At 28.8% G+C, this 18,754-nt stretch overlaps 1 protein-coding gene and 1 non-coding gene across 2 annotated transcripts; one reads left to right on the top strand and one right to left on the bottom strand.

Annotated features, from left to right (window-relative positions):
- Positions 1 to 3,048: 3,048 nt before the first annotated feature.
- On the top strand, positions 3,049 to 5,633 carry LOC125815698 (transcription factor MTB1). Its single transcript, XM_049495236.1, has one exon. It carries the CDS (start codon positions 3,642 to 3,644, stop codon positions 5,457 to 5,459), a length of 1,818 nt encoding a protein of 605 aa, XP_049351193.1. The 5' UTR covers positions 3,049 to 3,641; the 3' UTR covers positions 5,460 to 5,633.
- A 5,755-nt stretch (positions 5,634 to 11,388) lies between these two features.
- TRNAQ-CUG (transfer RNA glutamine (anticodon CUG)) lies at positions 11,389 to 11,460 on the bottom strand. The gene has a single exon. It is a non-coding gene; the product is annotated as a tRNA-Gln (tRNA).
- Between the last annotated feature and the right edge of the window lie 7,294 nt (positions 11,461 to 18,754).

The following is an 18,754-nucleotide window of genomic DNA, read 5'->3' as shown; positions in this document are numbered from 1 at the left end:
TAAAAAAATAAATAGTGGAAGATAAAATTAAGTAATTCCCCTTTTTTTTAATAACAGATGAGTAAGTTTAAACTTTTTCCCTTTGACAAAATATTACTGTAATTTTTTTTTCTTTCTGAAAATACACAAGTCTTACATGAATTATGAACTTAACAAGTGGGACCCACATGGGGTCCACATTCTTACATGACTGAAAACTATAGGTTAATTTATAATATTGTTATATTATAGTAATAAAAAGAATAGAGATTAGGGTAGCCCCACATCTTAATGAAGCACATTGGTTTAGGAATAAATTACAGGAGCCTTAGATTCTACTCAATTTGGCCTACTGGTGTGTTGGAAAAAATCAAATGCCTAATTAATATTAATCCCTTTCTTTTGTTACCTAGGATTTGCTTTTCACTTTAGCCCTTTTTACTTCATCATAAATTCACATGATATTATCACTTTCTTGCTCATTGAGGGATGAAAATATTATTAAAAAAATTAATTAATAAATAAAGTGTTAGTCTATCTGAAATAATTTCTATATCTTAAAAGATAAAAATAAAATTTATATATATTTACCATCTTTAGACTAATTTATAAAACTGTATGAAATATGTTATTATTATAAATAAATAAAAGTGAAATTAAAGAAAAGTTATATGCCCGTTTGCGGTATCAAACAAAAAACACTAAATTATTATACTTTATATTTATATTTTTTCTATAAAATTACGCATGCATGGCATTACTTATTATCGGAATTGTCGACAATAATATTCGTTCATCCGTCCTAATTTGCTTGGCTTTTACTTATCGATGGTCTATTTGACCAACTGTCATAGCTAAACAAATTATAGAGTACTATTTTAATTCTTATGTTTCTTTTATTTATTTAATACACACTTTTTTGTCAGCTTTAAAATATGTTTATATATTTTATAACTCATTAATTTTATTTTATTATATTTAAGATTATGGAGGATCTTTTACCCCTGCACTATTTAATAGTGTATTTTACTATTTAAAATGATGAATATTTATGATGTTCACGTAGGCACATATATACCTTTATAATACACTGTTAAATAGTACAGGGGGTAAAAGGTCATTTCCAAAGTTTGGTATCGTAACAACAATTTCGATCAAAGTTGGAGTATTTTTCAGACTTTTTTCCCTAATTTAAATAACTCTCCACATTTATTAAACCAACTATAAAAGTGAAAAAATAAAATAATAGTTACTTCTTCTCTACTCCTTCCATTTCAAATTAATTGAATTGTTGATTTTTTTATTTTTTTCAAACTAACTTAATTGTTCAAATTTCAAGACTACTTTTAAAATGTTCTTCCAATTTTACCCTTCATTAGTTAGTATTGGTATTAATTATTAATTAATGTTTAGTTATTTGAATCATAAATTTGACAATAGTTAATAAGGGTAAAAATGGAAAGTTATGCCTAATTTCTGTCTTAATCTTTTCTTAAAGGGTGTGAAACACCTCAATAATTTAATTAATTTGAAATGAAGGGAGTATTTTTTTTAAATCAATAAGTATTTTAAACTAATTATATTTAATAAATATGATAAATAAATTGAACAAAGGATGTACTAGTCATCAACTGATCATGATTAGCTAAAGATGAGAATATGGATTAGCAGAATTGGATTAAAATTATAGATATAAGAGGGGCAATTTGTGATTTAATTCAAATAGGGAAATACTATCAGATCAGATCTGATAGTAATCCATAATGAGGACGCATGTGATTTTTCATTCCATTTTACAAAGTTAATGATATGATTATTTCGAAAAGTGAATAAATATTTTGAGATGGAGAGAGTTGATGGTGATGGTGACTCGTGCTTATCATAAATAGAGAGAAATATTATATTAGGAGTGTTTTGGTATGGTTAAAATTTTTTATAGAAAAATAAATGAATATCATACTTATTTTTTATTTTGTTACTTAATAAAACAATTTATTATTTTTAAAATATTTATTTATAACGTAGATAATATTATGAAAGGTGAAATATGGTTAAAGGGTGTGGGGTGGTAGGATAGAGGTTACGAGGGTAATGGTGAATATGAAGTTTGATAAAGACAGGTCATAAAATTACTCATTGATATATAAAATTAAAATTATATATATGTAAATTTTTAATACATATTTCTACATATCTATGAACTATCTGAATGAAAATTCTAATTCTGCATCACGGATCAAAGAGGGTAGGACACAATTATTTTCCCTCACTTTTTCTCATACTTTAAAAAAAAATTACTCTATTTTCCTAAAGAAAATTTACAATCTCGATTCTCTTTTATTTGTCACTTATTCTTAAAATATATTTTCATTTAAATATTGGTCACTTTTGACATATCTAAAAATAAATAAATTATTTTTTCATGTTTTAACCTCAATATTAAATATTTATTATCAAATTATTTTTCAAAACCTAATACTAAATATCATTTAATAGGGTATAGTGTAACCTATATCAATAATTAATAATTGTGCTAAATCAACCGACAATAAAATAAAAATGAACGGAAGAAGTATTTTATACATAAAAAATTTGACCAACCTAAAAGGAAAAAAAACTCTCAACCAAAGGCACAAAAATCTAGATAGGTGCTATTTAAAGTGTGCACATGTTTTTTCATCCTCTCTTAACCACGTGTCAAAGTTAAATTTCCATTTACAAAAATTAAAAATAAATAAGGGAAGTGTTAAATAGTCAAAAAATTTGACCAGAATATTAAAAAACTATAATATTTTTTTTATTTTAAAATAAACTAATCTTTTTTCCATTTTTTACTAAAAATGTGTTAAAGTTAAAAAAGATAAAATAACATAACTAAAATATCATTCTAGTCAAATTTTAACTAAATTTTCTTAACCGTAAATAAAAGTACTCAATGGCGACTGTTCCCCAATCACGAAAAAACATGTTCGTATCTAACCCAACCATGGTTAACTATTTTTAAACATTTAAACTCTATCACATACATACAGTTGGGATTTAGAACAAACCCAAAAACTTTGCCTCTCCTTAGCTTCTCTCTCTTTTACTTTGCAACAAAATAGAGAAAACATCATCTTTCATTTTTTTTCCTTAGAAAACCACAAATCTCTCTTTATTGAGGAAAAACTATAATAATTCTCCCAATTGAAAACATCAGTTTTGTTGCAGAGCTCAAAAGTTTTGCTTGATTCTGTTTCTTAACTGCAACTGCAGTGCAGAGTTACTGGTGTGTATTTTTTTGCTGCTTTTAACCAATCTTTGTTTCTTTTTTTGTCCATATATATGCATTTTTATGTCAAAGTTTGTTTCTTTTCTGGGTATTTTCTAATAGTTACTGATACCCTTTAGATTTTCAAGCTTTTGAGATCTGAAATTTGAGGTATGGACAATTGGGTTTTCAATAAAAAGAAGAAGATCAATTGTTTTGAATCAAGTTAAGATGGGTTTATTTTAGATTGGTTAATTGGTGTTGTAAAATGTGTTAAAGGTTGAAGCTTTGGAGAAAAAAAAGAAAAAGAATTGTCTTTTTAGTTCTTGTTTCATCTTAGGAATATAAAATTTGGAATCTTTTTTTGGGTGTTTTGTAGTTGAAGGGATTTTATTTTACTAGGTAGATAGATATGGTTACTGGGAATATGTTGTGGAGTGGTGAGGATAAAGCTACGGTGGCGGCTGTTTTAGGAAAGGAAGCTTTTGAATATTTGATGTCTGGCTCTGTTTCAGCAGAATGTTCTTTAATGGCAATAGGGAATGATCAGAATTTGCAGAATAAGCTTTCAGATCTCGTGGAATGCCCAAACGCCGCTAACTTTAGCTGGAATTATGCCATCTTTTGGCAAATTTCGCGGTCTAAGTCAGGGGAATTGGTGCTAGGGTGGGGGGATGGGTGTTGCAGAGAGCCTAAGGAAGGAGAGGAGCGTGAGGTTAAAAGGATTTTCAATCTACGCCTCGACGATGAGGGTCAACAAAGGATGAGGAAGAGGGTACTTCAAAAGTTGCATATGTTATTTGGTGGAACAGATGAAGATAACTATGCTTTTGGATTAGATAGAGTTACTGATACTGAAATGTTCTTCCTTGCCTCGATGTATTTTTCGTTCCCTCGAGGAGAGGGAGGTCCGGGGAAGTGTTTTGGATCAGGTAAGCACTTGTGGTTATCAGATGCATTGACATCTAATCTAGAGTATTGTGCTAGATCTTTCTTAGCTAAGTCTGCTGGTATGCAAACTATTGTTTTGATTCCAACTGATGTAGGAGTTGTGGAATTGGGGTCAGTGAGATCAATTCCGGAAAGTTTGGAGCTATTACAGAATATAAAATCTTGCTTCTCGTCGTTTTTGTCACTTGTTAGGGATAAGCAAGCAGCAGGTATAGCAATTGTACCTGAGAAAAAAGAGGGAAACAATCCCCGCCTTTCCAACTCAGGCGCTGTTACTGAACGAACAGACGGAAATCCTAAGCTATTTGGGCATGATTTGAATTCGGGTACTCACTTTAGGGAAAAACTTGCTGTTAGGAAAGCGGAGGAGAGGCCATGGGACACCTACCAAAATGGTAACAGAATGCCATTTGTGAACGCACGGAATGGTTTAAATCCTACTTCTTGGGCTCAATTCAGTAATGTGAAGCCGGGAAAACCTGTGGAGCTCTATGGTCCTCCAACCCCAGGACACAACCTAATCAATGGTGGAAGGGAAGAATTCCGCTTGAACAACTTCCAACATCAAAAGCCAGCTGCTAGAATGCAAATTGATTTCACCGGAGCAACCTCGAGACCCATTGTTTCGCCAGCACACACTGTTGAGTCTGAACATTCAGATGTTGAAGCTCCGTGCAAGGAAGACCGTGCAGGCCCAGTGGATGAAAAGAGGCCTCGAAAACGTGGAAGAAAGCCAGCCAACGGAAGGGAAGAGCCTCTCAATCATGTAGAGGCAGAGAGGCAGCGGAGGGAAAAATTGAACCAGCGGTTCTATGCCTTACGAGCTGTTGTTCCGAATATCTCCAAGATGGACAAAGCTTCCCTCTTAGGGGATGCCATTGCTTACATAACTGAGCTGCAGAAAAAACTTAGAGATATGGAATCTGAGAGGGAGCTGACATTAGGAAACACTTCAAGGGATGCAATCGCTTCAGAAGACAGCCCGAGTTCAGAGATTCAAATCCGAGGACCCAATATCAACATAGAAGCTGCCAATGATGAAGTCATTGTAAGGGTGAGCTGTTCACTGGAAACCCATCCACTATCTCGAGTCATCCAAATTTTCAAAGAGGCACAAATCAACGTTGTTGAATCAAAACTTTCCGCGGGGAATGGTACTGTGTATCACACATTTGTCCTCAAGTCTAGTGGATCTGAACAGCTGACTAAAGAAAAGTTGCTGGCTGCATTTTCCAGTGAATCAAACTCGTTAAGGCAACTTTCACCGGTAGGGCAATAACAGTATCATGTTTTTTTTTTTTTTATATATATATATATATACTCCAGTTGTTAGGGATATAAATGTAGTGAAGAATCCATATCGTAGTTTTTATTTTCTTTTCTGCAGAAAATTTCGTATACATCAGTTCAAGATAGGTGGAAAATAACTGTCTATTGACAAAGTAGTAGCAAATTTTCCGTGACTGTCTATAGTAGTACACATTTTCTATCATAATCAAGGCTAAGGTTAATTAATTACAAGCTTAACTACCATTAGCATACTGTTCATCATTTATATCATCGAAGATCCAAGATGCGCGAAAGAATTCTTGATGTAATCTATGTTTTCCCCTTCCTTCTTGAGAATCCTAGTTTATCGTTTTGGGGTTTATTGATCTTAGTTGATGATACATGCATGAAAATGATATGACTTTGTTAGTTGAAGAATTGTACTGGAAAAATATAATTGCAGTGTAAAAGGTAGCAGTTGGAAGAATTTTCTCCCCTTTATTTGGATAGAGTAAAGTGTGGTTATATGTTTGTTGTAGAGTAATTGTTGTTATTTATTGATCATGACAAAAACATGTGAAGGATAGAGTTGGTAGTCGTGGCAAAGTGGGAAAAAATAATTTTCAAAGAGAAGTAAGTGACCACAACGTTTTGAATATGGCATATGGGGTCTGCAGTGCAGTGGGCCTACACCAACAATTAGTACATGTTCATCATTAATAATAGTACTACTCTTTTTCTTTTCTTTTCTTTTTTTCCTCTCTACTTGCTTTTTCTAACAAAATTTGGAATTTGGATCTTGCTACTTAATTTTATACAGTATTAGGCATATAGTTCAAAAAAATTTCTTAACTTTAGTTGCTACTATTTGTTGTCAAACAACTTATATTTACTTGAAAAGTTTTAGCACTCTTAGTCAGATTTTTCGCTACGGAAAAAAAAGAAGAAGATAAAGATGGATTATTTTTTTTCTTTAGTGCTTTTGGCCATGAAGGTTGTTGAGGTATCTGTATACATATTTTTCAGAAAGCAACAAATAGTAAAGTTCCAAAAAGATAAGCAATTTAGTAAACAAAGAATTTGTAATAGGAAAAAGGAAAAAAACAAACACACACCGAAAAAAAGATGTAAGATCCTGTTTGAGAATATTAAGGTACGAGCTGACGCAGAAATCATTCAAAGCTGTCTTAAAAGTTTCAGTGTTGTGACGTGCTTTTTCACAAACATCTTCTTGATCTCTTGTGTGGTGGTAGAGCCGTTTATGGGAAAATGTATATTGAGAGCTATGTAATTGCCTTTTTTTTTTTTGGTTATGTTTAATCGTAATCATTTAGATCTCGATTTATAAATTTAAATTATTATTAAGATGTAATTCATTCGCAAAATTGGTGTTTTATCACAATCCATCCATTTTCATTTCATCAGTTCAGCTAATTACAAAAAAATGGCCTTTACCACTTACCATCAATATTAATCACCATTTATAATTTTCAGATTACTCCCATAATAATCATGTATCGATAATCACCACCATTATTACTAGTGTTACCTATATGGAGTACTACTCTTTATTTAGTTTTGCTATATCTTTCCTAAATCTACTTAGTTGGACGTTATCATCTTCATTAACCATTATTTACAATCTTCTCGGCTAATTATTATTACCATACTAATCATCAATCAGTATCGACAATCACCATCATCTAAAAGGAGAGAGACATGAACTTGGCTGAAGAAAAAAAAAGAGAGGTTGGAACTAATGGTGAGAACATTCTTGTAGAGGAAGTTATAGTACTGTGAAGTACAACAGTTTACCAACAACAAGTTGGTGTCAAATGCGTGTGGACTATTTTAAAGCTCCTTTAAGTCACAGTTTTATTTGAAAAACATGTCAATTCACACTACCCATCATGTTCATATTAGGTGGTGTTTTTGCCTTCTTATTTTCATTTAAAATTAGTGGTGTTTCAAGTAATAAAAAAAATAAATTAAAATAAATATTTTAACCTTATTTAATTAGATCGGTAGATTTTTATTTGAACAAGAAACTATTTGTTGTGTTAAAGGAAACTAAAAAACTCCCACCGTCTCAAGCGATTTGGTGTGATTCTCTTTTATCCATCACTTAAGAAATAATTAATTATAAAAAAAATTAAACTATTCTACTCTTATTTATATTTTAAAATACTCATATTTACTCTTTTATGTGTTATCTTTAAGGTGTTTGTAGTGAACAGTTACTAGTACAAGTAATGAAAACATAATCAATTTTATCTTAAATTTCTAAAATGATAAGTAAATAATTTTAAATAACTGTATATCGAATTCAAGATAAATAAGTTGTGATGGGAGATAAGATACTGTTTAACTAAGAATAAACTAGTAAAAACAGCAGTTTCTTTTTAGCACTTAAAATTCTAGGAATCAATCTATTTTGTTGAAAAAAAATACAAATCTTGTAAGCAAATATTTTCTCTCTAATAAAAAGTGTATTATTAGCCAGATACTACTTTCTTCATCCACTATATTAAAATATATATTCATATTTTATTACTTAAATACTAATTTATTTTTATTATTAACTATAAAAAAAATTCAAAATATTAAATTTATTATATTTGAAAATAATATACATACCTTATCATTTTATTTATTATCCATTAAAATATATCAAATCAATATCGTACGGATAAAGATGAACAATAATTTTAGGTAGGGCAAGAAACTAAAGAGGAGCCAATGGCTATGGATGAGGATCATAGAAAATTGTTCACATATTGTACAGACACACGCGATTAAATAAAGAAATAAAAAGAAAATAAAGAATGTTTTCACTACGCATCATTTAAAAAAGACAACATATTATCAATCAGAATCAAATTTTTCATTAATAGCGGTAGAATACTATTAAAAAAAATCACGTCCTGCCACATGTGATTTGGTACCTTAACTTATACTCCCTCTATCTCTAATTACTTGTTCATTTTTTCTTTTTTAGTTATCTTTAATTACTTGTCTATTTTGACAAATCAAGAATGAACAATTTTTTTTTATCTATTATACCCTCAATTAATTACTTTAAAAAAATGTAGAATTTTTGAAACTCTTAAGTTTTTAATTCATTCACTTCATAATTAATAGGGGTAAAATGATAAAATCACTATATTCAATCATTATTTTCTTAATAAGTATATCAATTCAAAAGTGGACAAGTAATTAGGGACGGAGTAACTTATAAGAGTATAATCATGCGGCGGTGATTCATATACAATACAATTTCTACAAGACTTATTCCAAGAAATTATCATTAACGTGTTATTATTTTGGACAGAAAACAAAACGTTTTATTTGTTGTTTGGATGAGAAAGAATTAAGAAAATGAATTGTTCTTGTCAAATAGGTAGGCAGACAAGTCAAGAAAAAGACCCAGTTACTTTTAGTTCATTTAATTTAAACTACTCTAAATGAATAAATAATATTATAATTTATAGAGAGTATTGTATCTCAAATTTAACACTCAGAAAAGGAAAATGTCAATTAGATTTTGGACCTTTTTTTAAAAAATAAAAAATAAAAAAAATACTTGGATGGTACATTTTAATAAATAATTATTGATTTTAGTGATACTTTTTATTTATTATCATTTATAGCAATGAATAGTAATACTATATTAAATCTGCAATATATATTAAAAGTAAATTATATATGCAATATATATGTATTATAACTGCTTTTCAAAATATATAAGAAATTGACACATTGTTTAACTAAGAATAAACTAGTAAAAACATCAGTTTCTTTTTAGCACTTAAAATTCTAGGAATCAATCTATTTTGTTGAAAAAAAAAACAAATTTTGTAAGCAAATATTTTCTCTCTAATAAAAAGTGTATTATTAGCCAGATAATACTTTCTTCATCCACTATATTAAAATATATATTCATATTTTATTACTTAAATACTAATTTATTTTTATTATTAACTATAAAAAAAATTCAAAACATTAAATTTATTATATTTAAAAATAATATACATAGCTTATCAGTTTTTTTATTATCCATTAAAAGATATATCAAATCAATACCATACGGATAAAGATGAACAGTACTTTTAGGTAGGGCAAGAAACTAAAGAGGGGCCAATGGCTATGGATGAGGATCATAGAAAATTGTTCACTTATTGTATAGACACACGCGTTTAAACAAAGAAATAAAAAGAAAATAAAGAATGTTTTCACTACGCATCATTTAAAAAATATATATATATTATCAGAATCAAAATTTTCATTAATAGCGGTAGAATACTATTAGAAAAAATAACGTCCTGCCACATGTAATTTGGTACCTTAACTTATAGTAATTTATTATATAAGAGTATAATCACGGCGGTGATTCCAATACAATACAATTTCTACAAGACTTATATTCAAAGAAATTATCATTAACGTGTTATTATTTTGGACAGAAAACAAAACGTTTTATTTGTTGTTTGGATGAGAAAGAATTAGGAAAATGAATTGTTTTTGTCAAATAGGTAGGCAGACAAGTCAAGAAAAAGACCCAATTACTTTTAGTTCATTTAATTTAAACTAGTCTAAATGAATAAATAATATTATAATTTATAGAGAGTATTGTGTCACAAATTTAACACTGAGGGAAGGAAAATGTCAATTATATTTTGGATTTTTTTTTTTTAAAAAAAGGAAAAATTATTTGGATGTGTACCTTTTGATAAATAATTATTGATTTTAACGATATTTTTTTATTTATTACCATTTATAGCAATGCATGGTAATACTATGTTAAATCTACAATATGTATTACAAGTGAATCATGTATGCAATATATATGTATTATAACTGTCTTTTTTTAAATATATTATGCTTATTTGAAAGAAATTGACACATTATATTATAAGCATATTAAAATGTGTGATAAATGTATTATCCATCAATAAAACTTGTATTATAAGTGAATAATAAATTGTTCTTTGTAATATGTATTAAAATTGTATTAGAAATGTATTAAAAGTGATCAAGTGGAAAAAAATATTATTTCTATAAATGGTAAATATTTTTTTAATATAGTATATTTATGTAAGTTTCCCAACAAAAAAAAAATTAGAGTCCAACTAATTCGAATTTGAGCCGTGTAAGACCCGATTCAGAGGAAAACTTTCACTACTAAGAATTAATCTATACTTGGAATTCGAACAAAAAATTATTGATCAAGGAAGGCGCAATCTCATCTTCTCCATAAAATAAGTGTCTCAAATGAAAAGTAAGAATAAATCAACCACACTATCATCTTATACAAGGAGTAAATGCAAGTAATTAATATAATTTTTTGGCTTTACATAAAAATTAAAAGAGCAAAGAATCATACACTACACAAATAAGTCTTATTGATAATGATTTTCTAGTTGATTATTATAGCCGAAATCAACGCGCATTTGAGTGGATATCAATCATGTTTCCTTTAAGTAGTACTTTTCCTTTGAGAATCTATTATACGTCATAGATAAGAACTATTATAAATTATTATATTTTATTTATTTTTACAATTGATTAGTTTTCTTTTTTCAAAAGTTAAAATTCGATTAAGTTTTGAGAAAAACTCATATTGACGAAATTTGCATCAATAAACATGAAAATCAAATATTCTAACAGGGAGTGTCTTGAGAACTAACAGAAATAATAAATAAATTAGAGAGGGCTTTTTATTTTGGTTAGATCGCGAGCCTCTGTAATTATGATGAGATGCATCTATATGTTGGATAGGTGGAAACTCATTATGTATCAATTATTTTTGTGCATAGACTTACTATGATTGATTTCTTCGAACTATATGTATGGTTAATTTTATCGAAAAAATATTTAATGGAGCTAGTAAAACCTTTTATTTTTAGTGAATTTGGGATTAGAAAATATAAAAAAATGATAGGTTCCACCGAGACTTGAACTCGGGTTACTGGATTCAGAGTCCAATGTCCTAACCGCTAGACCATGGAACCAATTTGATGATATAAATTTGTTTTAGTTTTACTTATATTTTGACTACCAACAATGTTAAGTGACTGTTTAAAAGAAATTTTGTATAGAATATTATCACATAAGATATTAAAAATCTAAATACTTAGATGAAGTTAAATTCTCGTAAGTTATATAATAATTTAATTCATGAAAATGTATCGAATAGAGATGGAAGGAGTATGTTTGTTTGACAATGTATTGAACAAAGAGAAAATAGATGAAGAAAAATAAATGAATTCAGCTGGATTCTAAATGTTCAGGTTTTCTTAACCATTTTAAGAATTTCGATATAATAGAGCCGAGGAGAGACTAATCGACTATAAACTTCTAAGGAGAAATAATTTTGATATAAATCTTCTATTTTACTTGTTAATTATTCTTCATTCAAGTATAGTAACCATACTAACATGGGTTGTGGTGCAGTGGTGTTTCACCTTAACCAGATGTCTCGGGTTCAAAAATGCACCTAAATGGGCCCTGCAGTGCGCGATCCAGATTTTGTGGGGTTGCAATATGAACTCCTGGACACCGTGTGAAAATAAAGAAAATTGGACAAATTACTTAACTACGCTCTTTTACTTACCTTAATATCCATTTATCCCTACTTATTTCAAAATTTTCAAAAATCCCTTATTTACCTATGTATCCTGCATGTATTCGTGCACAACGCTATGTATGCCGCTATGTGGAATGTATCAAACGCTATGTATCTCGTGCACAACGCTATGTATCCCGCATGTATCTCTTGCACAACGCTATGTATCCCGTGCACAACGTTATGTATCCCGCTATGTGAAATGTATCAAACCTAATGTATCCCGTGCACAACGCTATGTATCCCGCTATGTGAAATGTATCAAACCTAATGTATCCCGTGCACAACGTTGTGTATCCCACTATGTGGAATGTATCAAACCTAATGTATCACGTGCACAACGCTATGTATCCCGCAAACATCATTTTTAAGGGATTTTTGGTAAATAAAAAACTAGAAGAGATAGAATGTTATTTAGTACTTCTATTATGTGGTTCCTATAATTTATAAAAAAAAATTATAGTAACGCATGCATAAATTTCATCCATGTTTAAATTTATAGTATGTGTGTTCTTGTAATAATTTTTGTTCATCCATTCTTATAAATGAAGGCAAATTTATGTGATAGTGATTGCCAAACCCAATAAGAAAAGCAAGAAATGAGAGCCCATGAAGGTTATAAGAAAATGCCAAGATGATGTGCTGACTAACCATTTGGTACTTATACTTTTGTACCTCATAACTTTGTTGTCCAAGTATAACTTACATAAATACCATAGTGTAAAATTTAAAGTACCTTCTATCCCTATTAATTCTGTAATTACATAAAGAGCAACTTTCACATATAGCAAACAAAAAAATTATATTTGTATCCTATAGCAAAGTTTGCATAATTGCGCTCTATAGCAAACATATATATGTATAATTCGCTATACATATACAATTGAAAGCTATTTATTTCGCTATACATATATACAAAAAGAAGCAATTGTATAATTCGTTGGTTCTTCTTCAGATTTGTATAATTTCGCTGGCAAGCCATTTGTATAAATTGTTGTTAGCCTCTCGTTTGTATTAATCATTGACAAAAATATTTGTATATCAAAAATCACTCTCTCTTTCGCTTTATACAAACATAAATATACATTATACAAACATAAAACTGGGTAGAGGAATATTTTTATTGTATAATTATAAGTGTATAGGACGAATATATATATATGTATTCGCATGTGTATATACAATTTTCTCGCGTTTTATACAAACAGAAACGCAATTTATACAATTCTGTTGTATAAAACGAGAAAGAGAGAAAGACAAAAGAGAACTGGGCAGGGGAATATTTTTATTGTATAATTATAAGTGTATAGGACGAATATATATGTATTTGCATGTATATATACAATTTTCTCTCACTTTATACAAACAGAAACGCAATATATACAATTCTGTTGTATAAAGCGAGAGAGGCTAGCACAGAGGGAGTGAGCGAGAGAGGAGAGTGGCGAGCGAGAGTTTGAGGGAGAGAAGCGTTGACAAACAGTTTGCTACAGGACACGATTAAATCAAAGTGTAATTATACCATTTAATTTGAATTAATAGTTTGCCATTATATACAATTTTCCCTTACATAAATCCCATATTTTTTAGGCATTTTGAATACATAATTAAGGATCCGAATATATTATTGTTGATACATTATGTATCATTCTGTTGCACTTATTAAGGGAAAAAAAAACTGAAAAATCAAATTAAAATCTCATAGTATCCATCTATTGCACTAATTAAGGGGGGGGGGGGGGGGCGAACTGAAAATCAAATTAAGATCCCATAAATTACGCTATTTCATTTCAAATTATTGTCAAGAATTCAAAATCCTATAGTGTAACAAATCAAAAAATTAAGAAATTAAATTTCTTCTTCTTGTTCATCGTTCTCTCTGTTTCATAAAACCTTTTGTCAAATTTTGGATAAGCGAGGCGAGTTATGAAGGATACAAAAGTTATGTTATGTATCATATACATTTAGTGTAAATTCGAACTTACGTATAATAACTAAAAAATTAATGCATGATACATTATTATTTATGTATCTTATTTTATTTGAGATCGTGAATATCCTTTCAATTTAAATTGATAAGTGTTGTATTTTTACTAGATACATTAAATAAGAAAGTGTTGCCCATAAGATTTTAAGTTTGAGATCGATACATTATTGTTTGATAATTGTTATGTATCAGATATATTTAGTAATAATTTGATTTTACGTATCATAACTAAAAAATTAGTGTATGATACATTATTATTTATGTATCTTAATTCGTTTGAGAAATATTATATTTTAAAATAAAAAAAATTCATTATACATGTAATTGTTCCAAAATAGTTTTTTTTTTTGTATGATAAATAACACAAAGTTTATGTATCAAGTACATTTATATTGAACATGATAACCACTAATCAAAGATTCAATTAGATTTATGTATCAATACCTTAAATATGAACATTATACATTGCATAAAACAAAGGTTATTGTAGCAGCGATGTATCAGATCAATGATAACACTAACAAAGACTAATTTAAGACTCAAAATAAACGAGATACATTAAAGTCTGTATCTTTGATAGTCATGGTCGTGCAATGGCAGATCCAACTTTTTTCTTCTATTTTTTATGGACGTTTTTCAATAGTAGGAACATTAAAAGAATATGATTAATTAAAATTGCAAAGGTTTAATAAGATTTCAATGAGGGAAGGGGGAGGAGGTAATTTTATTTTTATTTAAGAAATAATAATAAAAGAAATCGAAAATTGAAGTGATGGAAAGAAATCTACCTCTTGAATAATTTGAAATCATTAATTGGAAATAGAAAAGATTTGAAATTCAAAAATAGATTAATTGATAAACTTGAGAGACACACCTTCTGAAAATCAAAATGAATTTGAAATTTCTAACTGCTAAGAAGTGGAGAGAATTTAAGGATAAAATGGAGGAGTGAAATGGGGAGTCGAAAACATGGGTGTAGACTGAAATAGGAGTGAAATATTTATGTATCCGGAAGATTTTATATATTGGGGGAATTAAGGATTTTTGAAATTTTTAAAAAAGATAGGGATAAATGGATATTAAGATAAATAAATATGTGTATATAAGTAATTTTCCCATCATTGTATTTGTATTGCATGATTTTCCTTCAAATCGGTTGATCATTAATATTTTCCATTAGCAATCGAATTAATGTTCAGCGAGGCACATTTTGTAGAATATTAGAAGGGCAAACTACATAAATCCCACTAGTTTATGTCCTAATTACTAACATTCCCGATAGTTTCAAATATTACTTCATCTACCATATTTCATGCATAGGATACATGAGTTTGAATCTGCGAGATACATGTATCTACCGAATAGACAATTAATTTTGAAAATTTAAATTAATCAAATCCCTTAATATAAGGCGGAAATCAAGGAAGTATCTATATTTAATTAATTTCATTTCATTATTATTTGAAATAATAAATTCATTAATATTATTAAGAAAAGACAAAAATATGTATATCTTGATCATGTGATTTGATTAATTTCATTTTATTACTCTTAAAATAATAAATTCATTAATTTAATGTATCTATTTTAAATATATGATGTATACAACAAACCAAATACTTAGATACATAAGTATCATACAAGTACATTCATATGTATCATAGAAGTATCTAGTATTAATTTCATGTATTTGTTATATATGTCTAGTATTAATTTCATGTATCTATTTATATGATCTAATATTAATTTCATGTATCTATTTATATGATCTACTATTAATTTCATGTATCTATTTATATGATCTAATTTTAATTTCATGTATCTTTTATATGTATCTAGTATTAATTTGATGTATCAAGTGTCAATTTCATACACTATATTCAAAACATGTATATTGGATACATAGTATGCATATACATAGAATTATGTGTTCTAAATATGAAATGTAACTGAAACACATGAATTTAGGAACAAATCATGACGGTAGATCAGTATCTGTCATATCATTAAATCAAGAACAAAAGTAAAAAAATTCTTCATTCTTCATTCTTTTTTCTCATAAATACATATAATCTTAACTCAGATACACAAACTCTTAATTAGAGACATGTACACTTAATGTGTATCCAGCATTGTTGCACTTGATATGTACTTAATGGTGTATTTGTTCTATTAATTAAAGATTAGCGTAATTCTTTCATCTTATTTACGTTCATAGCTGGTCAGGACATCTCACAGCGGCGGTGTTTGCTCTCACCTTTTGATTTGTCAATGTTGCTCACTTTGCCTAGATCTGACGGACCTCCGACAGAGCCATTGCAAATTTCACTTTTTCGTCCCTCTGACTAATAAAATTTTGAAGAAGAAGGCCCTCAAATCGCCAGAGATGAAATTTGAGTCAACTAAAGAGTGAAATTGTTAGAAAAAAATTGTGACTAATTTGGCAGCAAAAGGCACAAACAAACTACTTGCAAATAACACTAATTGCCATTATATTGTAGCATCCTCTATACAATAAAATATAATTTTCTAAAGATATTACATTATTTGCATTGAATCAGGTTGTTTGCGACAGTTGATACTCGTTAATAAGTGGGAGGTGGGTGGGGGGAGATTAGGGTTGGAGATTGGAGGAGATGTTGAAAGAGAAATATATTTAATTGTTATTAAAATGTTAATTGTGTAGTTTAAATGTAAGGATAAGTAATCAATCCTAATTTTAAGGGATGTGAGTATCAAATTGTATCTTCAATAATATATGGTATAAAATATTAAAAGTGGTACTATATGTAATTGTTTGAAAGTAGAGATAATATTAATATATATGATAGTAATGTATGTCTAATAAAGTAGTTTATCCATATTAGAATGCGAAAATAGGTTGGCCAAGTCTTATGCCAAAAACCAGCCCGATAAGCTCGAAGCCTTTTAAAGAGATTTGGGCTAAGGCCCAGATTAGGGGAGAGTTGAACTTGAGAGATATAGTGAGAAAATTCTAGAAATAGCAAACATAATAGACATTATAAGGCTCTACAACTATAGTTTCGATAATTGTGCTTTATAGCTATAGTTTTGTTTGCTATGAAGGTTGCGGTTTGTATATTTCGCTTGTCTATATTTATACATTTAGAAAATTTTCAGATCTCCGTTTCTACATTTCGTTTGCCAATATACAAACAAGGTAATTTATTTTGAATTTTTCATAAATCGTATACAAATCAGGCGAATAGCAAAAATTAGAGAAATCACAGCCGCAAATTACAATTTTCTTAAACATAGCTATAGTACCTAATATAGACTAAATGTTTGCTATTTTGCATAATTTTTTCAGAAATAACATTCAGTGCGTTTTCAATGACACAATTTGTCTTGACGTTTTGTCATTTTGAACTTTTATTTTCTTAAAAACAAAGGGCAAACTCAAATTCTCTAAATATTTTTTCTTTTATTTTCTTGTTCATATTAAAGGATATTAGTGTTGAAATAAAACAAGCAGCTTTGAGAGCAATAGGCGTTGTAGACTTGCTGGAGTAAAGTTTGTTCATGACATGTGCAAGGCAAGGACTATTCAAAGCATATATATCCTCAGTGCAGAATAAAGCAAAGACGAAGTCAAAATTTTCGTTATATAAACTTTAAATCAAAGCTATTAAATTCAATCGAGCCAGTAAATTAGAGTCTAATTTCGTGCGCAGGAGTAGTGGGGAATTATATATAGTGGAGAGACAAATAATGACATTCTATCCGATTGTTAAAAAGACAAGTCCACTATATGCAGATGCTACTTTCAATTCATACAATCCTAACTTTTTTATATTTTAATTAAATATAGAAAATAAATAGAGTTCAGTACATTTGTACTATGTAATTTGTCACATGGCAAGTGGAAAAGTGGGTCATAAACACAATTTGTTTTTTTATCTGCATGTGTTAATGTATATGCACCTTTCTTTGACAAACTTTTTTTTGCATATCCCTGTTTAATTTATATTTTAGATTCTAGAAATGTATCCACATGAATAAAGTACCAAATCAAAAAGTTATTAGTAAAGGGTGAGGAAAATAAGAACTATAATAAATTACGAAAGCAAGCCAAAGAAATTAACATGACACTTACTGGTAGAGTCAAAAATTTTAATAAAGTTATATAAGAATTCAAGAAATGCCGTTGTATATTAGGTATTCCAACCTAACACAAAGAGTAATTTTAAGTCATATATATATATATATATATATATATATATATATATGTCACGAGTAAGGTGTTTAATAGTTTGTGTATATATTTAAAGTATATATCATCTTTATCGTGCTATTTGCATATAACTATAATTTTTTGACAAAGGCGATTCAATTAATTAATTTTAGCTCTCCATATTTCTTCAGAGAATCAGATACTTTGCTCTTCGGCAGAAGCTTCACAAAGTTATATTGCTTTCCCTTTTCTGGGTTTTCTTTGTTATGTCCTTTCATTTTCAACTATTGAAGACCAAAAAATAGAATCCCAATGTATATCATGCTGCTATAAATTGGTTTAATATAATGAGATATTATTTTTCCAGGACAAAATACTTAACTTGATAACTTAAGATGCTGGCCATATTTTATAGTACTACTTTGGCAACATATATATGATGCCAAGGCCCAAGGGTGTTACAATAACTACAATAAAAACACTTTTGAGCAGCAATAA

This window comes from Solanum verrucosum, unplaced genomic scaffold (assembly GCF_900185275.1).
Source record: "Solanum verrucosum unplaced genomic scaffold, falcon-dt-bn FXZP01000261.1, whole genome shotgun sequence".
NCBI lineage: Eukaryota > Viridiplantae > Streptophyta > Magnoliopsida > Solanales > Solanaceae > Solanum > Solanum verrucosum.
Note: the sequence above shows the minus strand (reverse complement) of the source record. Positions and strands in the feature narration are given on the sequence as shown.

What these genes read in the sequence shown, in the direction of transcription:
- LOC125815698 (XM_049495236.1), top strand. Translation starts at nt 3,642, where the DNA reads ATGGTTACTGGGAATATGTTGTGGAGTGGTGAGGATAAAGCTACGGTG.